The 10,514-nt window shown below is 34.1% G+C and overlaps 3 protein-coding genes across 3 annotated transcripts; 2 read left to right on the top strand and 1 right to left on the bottom strand.

The window, feature by feature from the left end:
* Window positions 1-506: 506 nt before the first annotated feature.
* On the bottom strand, window positions 507-10,268 carry LOC128201958 (uncharacterized). The gene is made up of 5 exons (XM_052900518.1): window positions 10,020-10,268; window positions 9,460-9,543; window positions 8,767-8,899; window positions 1,520-1,679; window positions 507-668 (listed from the first exon to the last, which is right to left on the bottom strand). The coding sequence occupies exons 1-5, from the start codon at window positions 10,146-10,148 to the stop codon at window positions 509-511; spliced, it is 666 nt and encodes a 221-aa protein (XP_052756478.1). The 5' UTR covers window positions 10,149-10,268; the 3' UTR covers window positions 507-508.
* LOC128199952 (uncharacterized) lies at window positions 2,322-5,466 on the top strand. Its single transcript, XM_026905101.3, has 2 exons — window positions 2,322-2,468; window positions 3,316-5,466. The coding sequence occupies exon 2, from the start codon at window positions 3,319-3,321 to the stop codon at window positions 5,386-5,388; it is 2,070 nt and encodes a 689-aa protein (XP_026760902.2). The 5' UTR covers window positions 2,322-2,468; window positions 3,316-3,318; the 3' UTR covers window positions 5,389-5,466.
* LOC113519848 (uncharacterized) lies at window positions 6,263-8,430 on the top strand. Its single transcript, XM_052900517.1, has 3 exons — window positions 6,263-6,353; window positions 7,010-7,152; window positions 7,756-8,430. Exons 1-3 carry the CDS (start codon window positions 6,317-6,319, stop codon window positions 8,311-8,313), a joined length of 738 nt encoding a protein of 245 aa, XP_052756477.1. The 5' UTR covers window positions 6,263-6,316; the 3' UTR covers window positions 8,314-8,430.
* Window positions 10,269-10,514: the final 246 nt, after the last annotated feature.

Below are 10,514 nucleotides of genomic sequence, written 5' to 3'. Positions count from 1 at the left end.
CTATAGATGACGGTTACCATTTTCCATCAGGTGGGCCGTCACCTTGTTTGCCATTCTAAGTTGCATAAAAAAAATAAAAAAGGCAATTATAATAACAAAGGTTACTATTATATGTATTATATTTGGGAGAAATAGATAACAGGAATAAAGTATCCATGGGTATCCTTTTTAGACCTGAACGATACGGACGTGAGTTGTAACTTTAAAAAATTCTAAAACGGCGCGCAATTCATTTTTACGCACGAAGCTGAAATAACATGATAGTGAGATTCTAAACCAGCCAATAAGAAATCATTTTAGCGGTTAGGTGGTGCAGTAGTTTCGTGCGTCCCGGCAAGATGGCTTGACTCCAAATCACGAAAATGTATTTAATCAGAAAGAAAAAAAATCTTGGTTCTGAAAGGGTTATGGGTATGTTTGTTAAATTTGGGTATAAATAAGAACTAGCGATTGATCATACATAAATTGATCAAATTTTATTTACATATCATTTTGATCCCATCGATTCTTAAGAATTGGTGTTTGTGGCGAAATTGTTCATTAACATTAATAAATGATGGCGGCGCAAAGGGCACGGCGTGTATGTCATACAATCTTCGCCTCTGCGACCGTTCGACATTGCTTCTTCCACTGCTGTTGAGTTTATCATGGCCGATAGTATCTTATTGCTGAAAAGAAAACAATATTTTTGTAAAATTATCTACGTCTCAAATGTAAGTTCCAGAAATTAATATAGTAAAAAACGTGCTCGAACAAAATGGTAGTCGGAGATTAATGGATAATATTTTTTTTATACAATTTAGAATGGCAATTAAGCTGACGGTCCACCTGATGGAAAGTAGTCCCCGTCGCCTATAGACATGAGCAGTACCATGGACATAACAGAGTATACTGTTTCCCCCATGATACCCCCCATGCGTTGCCATTCCTGAAGGCTCAGGTGTTATTCCTCTGTACCCAGTAAATTCACGCCATATCCCTCCCTTCAAACCGAAACACAGCCATGCAAACACAGCTGCTTCACGGTTGAAATACGAATGGGACAGAGGTACCCAAGCAATCGACTTTTGTACAAAGTCTCCCTCTCCCTACCATCAGAATAGAAGAAAAATATTTATACCATTTTTTACTATCGTACAGTGCGCCAACGACAGGGAGTTCTTTCTTATAGCTTAGAGCCTGGATGGTCGCGTACAACGCGGTTTCATAAATGCTTTTTCCCTTGAATGAACACCCTGTCGAGGTTTTTCTAAGAGACTACATGGTGTTGTTTTTTTTAAAAAAAAAAGAACGAAAAGGCTTCACATGTAATTCTTCTGGTATTGCAGGGGTTCATAGATTATGGTAATCGTTTATCATCAGATGGGCCGTATGCTTGTTTGTCATTTCAGTGGTACAAAAAACCATTAGATAAACCATTTAATCATCCTCATCGTATTGTTATGACTGACGTATTTAATTAAAAAATTAATAGCTTAAAACGTTTATCTACCTATTAGTAGGTTACAACAATAGTTACCTCCTAGCGTAGTTCCACATATTCATGAAGTTACTATGGATAGCTCTCTGTCCAGTCCAGCAGGCTACCCTCAGGGTACAGCTGTAGAGACTCGGGTTCTCCAGTATATGAGTGGCAAAGTTCAACATTGTATCCGACCCGACCTCTGTGCTGTTAAGTACTGAAAAACGAAATTTTATTATGCTACATTTTACTATGGAATGAAATTTGGTTTTATCTATACTACCTAATATTATAAAAAGGAAAGATTTTATTGTTTCACAAAGTACTATACCAATTTCAAAAAATTCGTACAACTATATAAATAAAGCTAGGTATTGGGGGAAAAGGGATTGTTAGTAATGGAGACTGAGAATCCTATTGCTAGCAATATACCCAAACAGGTCGACCTCCTCGCGGTTCTCCCTGGAAACTATCATGGTTAATTCCTGATGAATTCATCATGATAGGCTAACTGGCCTGTTTTCATTCTCATCTGTCACCCTTCACTGGTGCTCCGCCAGCGTATCCCGTTGGCGCAGGCGAAGTTACCATACCATTTTTACCCATTAAAAAAAAAGCTAGGTATATTATTTTCGACAATTCTATCTACCTGTGCGAAACCAAACCAGATTGTTAGTTTTGTTAACAAATATATCTCCATTATTAGAGATAGTCCTCTTAGACAAGTGATAAAGCGCTTTAGCGAAATCATTTCATATAATAATGAAATGATTTCATAGATTAAGAACAAATAAATGAAATAATAATAAAGCACTGGCAATAAATAAAGAAAAAATTAATAATCTAGTTGTCATGACATTCTTATTTCGAAATGGAAAGGTAACTATTTAAATAGTCAATTGTATCAACAACAATGGAGGAATATTAGCTTTCGGGTTACAAAATAAAATTTTCAGTGTTCATAGTTATGAATTTTATATAGAACCTATAACTGTTATTAATTACAGTAAGTATTTATGAAATCCTACTAATCTAAGTAATATTATAGATCTGAAAGTTTGTAAAGATGTTTGGATGTCTGTTACTTAATAACACATAAACGGTTAAACAGATTTGAATGAAATTTGATATGCGGGTAGGTTAATATTTTTCATACAACTTGTGATGGCAAACAAGCTGACGGCTCGCCTGATGGAAAGTGGTAACCGTCGTCTATATATATGAACAATACCGTCCATGGTATTGTTCATGTATATATAACAGAGTATACTACTTATTACGTTATTTTTACATAATTTACCGCGTAATTTTTATTTTTAAAATACTTTATGTAATGATGCATGTGGGCAAAGCCGCGGGAAATAACTAGTATTTATTTAAATATTTGTCAAGCAGTATTATTAATTTATTTTAAACATTGGTCTTCATTATATTGAAATTTTCAATATTTTTTTAATGTCTAACATATATAATAAAATGTAGAGATGTGACTATAATCTGAAACGTTCAACTAATTTGGTTATTTGAAATAAGTAAGTAAGAAAAATAAAATTATATAAATTTAAAATAAAATACAGGACAAAACTAATGCCCTAAATCATTCTGCTATCACAAAAAAAAAAATACCACTTTCTGTGAAGTAGAACGGATTTCGCTTTCGGATTTCATATAATAGTTACTCTATTTTGGATTGAAAGATTTTGAAAATAAGGTAACACCTACAGCTTTAAAACATAACGAAGTTAGAAATAATAATAAGTGCCATACAGAAAATATATTGTACATGCCTCTTGTACTTTTTGCATTAGAAGATATAAAAGTGAGTATTCTGACAAAAAACTTGAAATTGGCAGATCATGGAGCAAATGTACCTGGTTGAGATATTTATAGACAAAATAACAATATTCGCATCTGACGAAGACGAAAAAAGCGGAGCTAATAAAAACTTAATTATAAAAATTCGATTCGGCCCTAAAGTCCAGTTTATAATCAAAGAAGGTCAGCTAGCACGAAATGAGGACAAGAAAGATGATATTATAGAATGCGATGATCTTGGACGCAGAAAATGGACAAGAACCATTAGAGTTGGTAAATCTTATCTATTTCCATCATATCCAGATACAGTCCTCATGATATTAAGTAAGTTTCCGCTTGAAATTGAAGTATGGAATGATGATGCAAATGAAGTAGAAATATTTGTCGGTATTGGTACAATGTATTGGGAAACCGAGTTTTATCATATGCTGAAAGATACTGCTGATGCTTGTAAACCTCATGATCCTCTGTCTATTAAGCAACATACACCATTATTCGCAGAATGCTGTTGCAAGCAAGTTGGTGAGATAGGATTTATTCTTAGACTGAGCGCCCTTGGAGATAGCATTATCACAGAGTTCCAACAACTTATGAAAGATCCGGATGCATTTGTTTTTAGAACGAATAAGGCTCCAAGCATGTTTCAGTGTAAAAGAATTGAGGGTGATGATCCTAATTTCTGTATGGTAGGTAGTCTTTATGAGACAACTACCTTAGAGGATCCAGCAGTACTTAATAGTGCAGAAGAAAAGCTTGAAGTTTGTACGCAACTCCAAAGCTGTGGCATTGGACAAAAATATGTTGATTATAGTTGTGAACATAATAAAGAGGAGCCAAAGAAAAGATATCCAATTGATAAAATACGGATGGGCGATATAACAGGTCCATGTGGCAATGCCAACTGTCCGTTAGCGCATAAAGTGAGAACATACATACGGAACTTAGATGCATATAAACAAGAAGCAACAAATAAGGTGAGTGGTACTAAAGATAACACTACAAGGAAAATTTGTGGCGCTTGTGATTGTAAAGATGATCGTTGGCATCGCGATGAGTGTCCAGATAAAGAAAATAAAATGGATCCCAAAGTTTTGTGTACTGGTTGCGGTGGAATTGCCAATTCTGGCCACACTTGTGACAATACAAATACAAAGGATAAGGAGTACAGTCCTAGTGCAGATCCATCAGTCAGTAAGACGCAGGTTAATTATATATTTAGTGTTAATAAAGTTGATCCTGATCTAAAAGACTCAATGTTTGGAAAAGATTTTATTGTAGAGAATTCTATGACAAATTATAACTTTCAATTTCTTCACACCAATCCAGCTACAACATGTCAAAGTATTAAAGTAGTCAGTGGATGCTGTTGTCGAAGACCGCAAGTTTCAATAACAAAAATTTCTAGTACTCCTAGTATGATTGCACCTGAGAATAACGCTTCTTCTAGCTTAGCAAAAAATAATCAGACAGTTTATAACATGGAGTTACGAGAATCGAAACGTAAACTCACCGTCTACAATTGCATAGAAATACCCGAAGAAAAGGATTATAAATGTGATCCGCCTAAACTTTCACCGCCTTGTAAGACATTCGATTGTGACTGTATAGCCGAAACATCAAATATAGCAACTAGAAAAGCTCACAAGCCTTACTGCCCTTCTTACAAACATAAGAGCTGCTGTCCTGTGACTATGATGCACGAGGAAGAAGATAAAAAGAAGTTGGATGAAGATGAAGATGAAGCTGAACCTCTACCTTATGGTTTGCCACCAATACAACTTGGTCCATGCCCCGTGATGGGTAGACCATGCACAGTACCTGATGGGTTTGCTAGAATGTATAAAACTGCTACATTACCTGCGTTACCACCAAGTTATAACAATGCAGGGAAGGTATGTTGTTCTAAAGAATATGAAAGAATAAAAAAAGCGATAAAGGATTATCTTAAAAACGAGAAAGACCACGATTATCGTTGTATAAATAAATTCAATGTTGACACTGAAAGACGATGCTGTGACAAAGAGCAGCAACTTCTATCTTTAATGGGCAAAGCATGCTGTGGATCTCATAAGATGGCCATTCAAGAGAAGTTTAAAGAAGATAAAAAATGACGAGTTGGTGACCATCATTGATATTTTATTTTGTAACCCTCGAGTGTATAATATCATTATCAACATTTAATTATATTTTCCTCAACTATGCAGTATTTTTATTTTTATTCTTTTATATTGTTTCGATTTATCAATTCAGATAACTATATAGGCAGGTATACAATTAATCATCAAGAATATAAGAAAAAAATTCTTAACGGTGACAAAGATTTTATTATTAGGTTTATACAAGATAATAGGAAATTATTTATGTTTATTAATTTATCATATTATGTCCATAATAATGATGATGGAATTGTTCATAGAAATTTATAGTATCAATCTAAGTAGAAAATGGGTGATGAAGAAGACAACGAAAAGAAGAAGAAGAAGAAAAATGTATCTAAATACAACTACACGTTTGGTGATGTACATCCAGGTACATGTCTTTTCTTTATTTTATAACTTTGTTACCAGATGGTTAAATGCCAAAAACATTTTCTACTAGTTGCATTTTTAGGAAGTTCAGATATTTTGGAATATGGTAGGTACTCGAAACATTTCAGTTTAGTATTTTTTTAATGATCTGCTTTTAATTTTTGTTGCGACAAAATTTGCTTTTTCTGCATTTTTTTTAATGGATGAAAATGGAATGGTAACCCCGCCTGCGCTAACGGGATACGCTGGCGGAGTATCAGTGAAGGGTGATAGATGAGAATGAAAACAGGCCAGTTAGCCCATCATGATGAATAGATCAGGATTCAACCATGATAGTTTCCAGGGGAAACCGCGAGGAGGTCAACTTAGTTGGGTATATTGCTAGCAATGGGATTCTCAGTCTCCATCACTAACAATCCCTTTCCCCCCTTTCTGTATTATTAGGTGTGGTCATAGGACATAAACAATGTTTGTATCTCAAGAAAGGATATGCTGTCCCGGCTAGTATGGGATGGCTATGGAATGCTCAGGACGTACCGGGAATGAAGGTATGATAATAAAACATTTTTTTTATACAACTTAGAATGGCAGATAAGCTGACGGTCCACCTGATGGAAAGTAGTAACCGTCGCCTATAGACATGAGCAGTACCATGGACATAACAGACTATACTGTTTCGCCCATGATACCCCCCATGCGTTGCCATTCCTGAGGACTCGGGTGCTATTCCTCTGTACCCAGTAAATTCACGCCATATCCCACCCTTCAAACCGGAACACAGCTATGCAAACACAGCTTTTTCACGGTTGAAACATGAATGGGACAGAGGTACTTAAGCAATTGACTTTTGTACAAAGTCTCCCTCTGGTAGCAAATAGCAATCATCGTATACATATATACATTTTTTATTTCATTTGTTTGCCATTCTAAGTTGTATATAAAAAAAAAATATTTTAACACCATACCATTTTCAGCTTAATTCTTAAATACAAAAAAATTTTCAAAGATTTTCTGATTCGAAATCTTAACTATTGATATCATACAAAGTGGAACAATAAATTTCGAATACTCATTCGAGATAGGTACTATTTATTAAGAATTTATAAATTATTTCTTGTCAAGCCACGGAAAGGATGGCAGCCGGGGGTAATTGGTAAAAGTGTAGCAAAGATGATGACTTTTAAATGTCAACGTGGTGGGCCAGATAAAGATAAGAATAAGAAGAAGAAAAAGAAGGGTAGCAGACCGGGAGCCGATTTGGGAGGTGGTGACTCGGAGCCCGAGGAACCACTGGATCCTAAGCCAGCTTTGAAAGTACAGAGGAAAGGTGATGTCTTTACTATTCAGGTGAGTATTTATTAGATGAATATCATTTTTAGAAAAATATATCATGGATAATATACTTAGATCGATAATGTATAATATGGTTGATGGCTGGTTAATCCGTTATACTCTAGTAGGGACTGGTCTGATCAAGAACACTGTGATTGATTGTAACTTTGTAGATTTTTATTTTCTTTCTTTTAATGATACCAAGTTTGTGATAGTTATTTTATCCATCCATAGTTTTGTAAAGTTATATTTGAGAAAAGAAACAGCTGTTTCTTGCCCGTTCTTCTTAGCTAAAATTGCATTCCGACTGGGCGATATATTTATAAAAAATTAAGTGACTATTCAAAACTAAAAAGAATATTAAGTTTACTTGAATAAAAATTATTTATTATTATTATTAAGTAATTCATAATTTTATATTAGTCCGATAGAAATTCATAGATTTAAGAAAGCAAAAACGCAAAATTATTAGAATAAAAAAATAAATAAATAATATGTATTTTACTAGGTGCATTCCTTCGATTAATGACTATAAAAATTTTAAATACTAAAATAGTTTCACTATTTTATATGAATGAAATAATAGTCTCGTTTAATATTCAAAATATCTTTTAATAGGTAAATCCTTTAAAAGACTTAACAGAAATAGCGCCAAATGAAGATCCATACGTTGATTGCGATCCCATGGTTTTTAAAATAATAAAAAAACGCAGTCCGGAGGAGCAAGCTAAAGTCGAGGCTCGCAGAATGGTGAAATTAAAAAAACAACGTGACGCCGAGATCAGGAAAGCTTTAGCAGAAGCAGCCGAAGATATATGCAAATGTGCATACATGGATGTGTATTGCAATGATTTGACAGCTATTGATAAAGTTATAGACAGTTGTCCAGCTTTTAAAGAACCAGAGTGTATATGCCATGAGGAATCTTTAAGTTCCCTCTCAAGCAATGCAACATGGGATATAGAATACACTCCGCCATTTGGTTGCTTCGACTTGGCGCCTAGGAAGCGGAAAAACTATATTCACGTTGAAACACAGTATAATTCAGCCGATGCCGGAATAGTTGATTCGCCAAAGATTAAGTGTAAGAGATCTTATACGTCCGTTAAGCCGAAGAAGAGACTGTCTAAAAAAAATTGTTGTGGTTGCTCCCCAACCTTAATTGGAGATAACTGATTTTATTTGTGATATTTATTGGTGACATGACAAATTAAAAAAGTGTGATTTCTTTAGTTTGCTTCTATTTTAGTTAATTTAATGCAATTAAGTTAAATTGCTTTATATTTTTTACAAGGTATAATGCAGCAAAATGTATCAGGTATTTGCAGGTGGCTCAGGACCGTTCCTTGTAGCAGTCTATGGGCAGGCCAATGTTCAGCAGTGGACATATAATGGTTGAGATGATGATAATGATGAATGTAGCAGAAATTGGTTTGTTAGATCGTAAATTCGAAGAACCTGAGTCCACAGGAATGGCAACGCATTGGGTATATCATGGGCGAAACATAATAGAGCATTATGTCCATGCTACTGCTCATGTCTTTAGGCGACGGTTATCACTTTCCATCAGATGGGCCGTCAGCTTGTTTGCCATTCTAAGTTGTATAAAAAAAATCATAAAATACTTACATTTGGAGTACCTGTTTTGTGGGTAGTATTCTGTGTAACTTTTTTGAAGAAGAGGTGCAAGGATACTAGCGCCTATCAACATAGCGCCACCTATCGCTAGGGACGTTGGGTTTACATTTACTGATGGTAAGCCCTGAAAAGTTATTAAAATATTCTATAATCTTTCACTTTATATCGTATACTAGGTACTTTTGCGATTTCGTCATTTGATTAGTCTATTTGGATTAGTGACTTATTGTATTTAAAAAAAGATTTTTGTTTGCTTGCGTAAATTTCAGAAATAGGAAGACCAATGTAATGGACCGCTTCCAAATGACAACAAAAATGATATCGAGATAAAATATACACTAGATTTTAAGATTAAGATAAGAGATTAAGTTAAATCTGTATGATTCTGCACTACTGAAGATCTTACTTAGAAGCTGGTGTATTTTTATCTATAAATGGTTTATTTAATGGCTTTTCCTATTTCTAAAAATCACGAGTAAGTAAACAAAGTAGCGGCTAAAAAAATAACTAGGTATATATACCTAGGTATATATATATATATATATATATATATATATATATATATATATATATACCTAGGTATATATATATATATATATACTATATATATAGGTTTAAGTAAAAAGATACCAGGTTCTCTAATAATGCGTGAAACCATGTCGTTCGCACATAGTTTTACATTACCATTGAGGAGAATAGTCCGGCGTCTGCGCTCATGCCTTTATTCAAGGGAATGGATATGAACGGTATTGAGAATTCCAGATTTATCTGAAATTATTGATATTAAAATTAGTAATAATAATTATGCGTCAGAACAGCTTTGTATAGACTAGTGATTTGTAGACGAATGGATGGATACTTGTTATTCTTTCATGTAAAATCTACTGAACCGATTTGAATGAAATTTAGTGCACGGGTAGATTGTATCCTAACTCAGCACATAGGATAATTTATGTACTGATTCACGAGGGGTAAGCTGCGAGATACAGATACTAAAAATGAAAACTATTTTAACTATTACACTGTTTTATTACTTTTTTCAAATTGACAATTTTAACATAAAAAAGAGATAAATTAGTTAAATAGGTCTATGAGATGTTTGAGAGATGTATGGGACTTTTTATGAATAAGGGGGTATAATATATTATTTATTAGATATAATAAAATTAATGTTGTTGGTTCCTTACAAATTTCTCTTAATCATACATTAATAGAGAGTATATGTAGTAGTAACAGAAACTCACCCCAATATCGCGGTCCAGGGAATCGAAAGATATAAACCTAGCTTTTCTAACACTAGTATTTTCATCACTTTTCACTAGAAACACGAGGGAAAAGAGCAGCACTGTTCTTCCTAAGATGTTCACAAACATTTTTTTTATAAGTATCTATATTAATTTAAGCCAATAACCGTCAGTCTGTCACAGAATTCAGTAGCGGTGTGCTACGAGTTTTGTTGAGCATTTAGAGAAAATCTCCGGGAAACGCAAAAAGTTTCCGCGCTTTGTTACGCACAATAGACTGAGGTGTGAGTAGTTAGCGCCATGCAACTCTTTGATGGGAGTTATGAATGGATAGACCTGGCTTTGTATATGGAATCGAGAATATAATTAATTGTAATATAATGGCATAAACAAGTCGGGGTAGTAAGATATAGTAATATGTATGTATTGCAGTTACAGTGTATAGATATTGGCGTATTAATGGATATATTACTTATCGTTTATCTAATATATAAC

Source organism: Galleria mellonella, unplaced genomic scaffold (assembly GCF_026898425.1).
Source record: "Galleria mellonella isolate WM207_F2 unplaced genomic scaffold, CSIRO_AGI_GalMel_v1 utg65, whole genome shotgun sequence".
Taxonomy (NCBI): Eukaryota; Metazoa; Arthropoda; class Insecta; order Lepidoptera; family Pyralidae; genus Galleria; species Galleria mellonella.
The sequence above is the reverse complement of the archived record's forward strand: the minus strand, read 5'-3'. Positions and strand labels throughout refer to the sequence as shown.

Bases quoted from the DNA above. Each gene is read 5' to 3' on its own strand.
- LOC128199952 (XM_026905101.3), top strand. From the start codon at position 3,319: ATGGAGCAAATGTACCTGGTTGAGATATTTATAGACAAAATAACAATA.
- LOC113519848 (XM_052900517.1), top strand. From the start codon at position 6,317: ATGGCTATGGAATGCTCAGGACGTACCGGGAATGAAG. The intron at 6,354-7,009 runs GTATGATAATAA...GTGGTGGGCCAG, and splicing joins AGGACGTACCGGGAATGAAG to ATAAAGATAAGAATAAGAAG. The intron at 7,153-7,755 runs GTGAGTATTTAT...ATCTTTTAATAG, and splicing joins GTGATGTCTTTACTATTCAG to GTAAATCCTTTAAAAGACTT.
- LOC128201958 (XM_052900518.1), bottom strand. From the start codon at position 10,148: ATGTTTGTGAACATCTTAGGAAGAACAGTGCTGCTCTTTTCCCTCGTG. The intron at 9,544-10,019 runs GTGAGTTTCTGT...CAATAATTTCAG, and splicing joins CCCTGGACCGCGATATTGGG to ATAAATCTGGAATTCTCAAT. The intron at 1,680-8,766 runs GTAAGTATTTTA...TTCGTTTTTCAG, and splicing joins ACAAAACAGGTACTCCAAAT to TACTTAACAGCACAGAGGTC.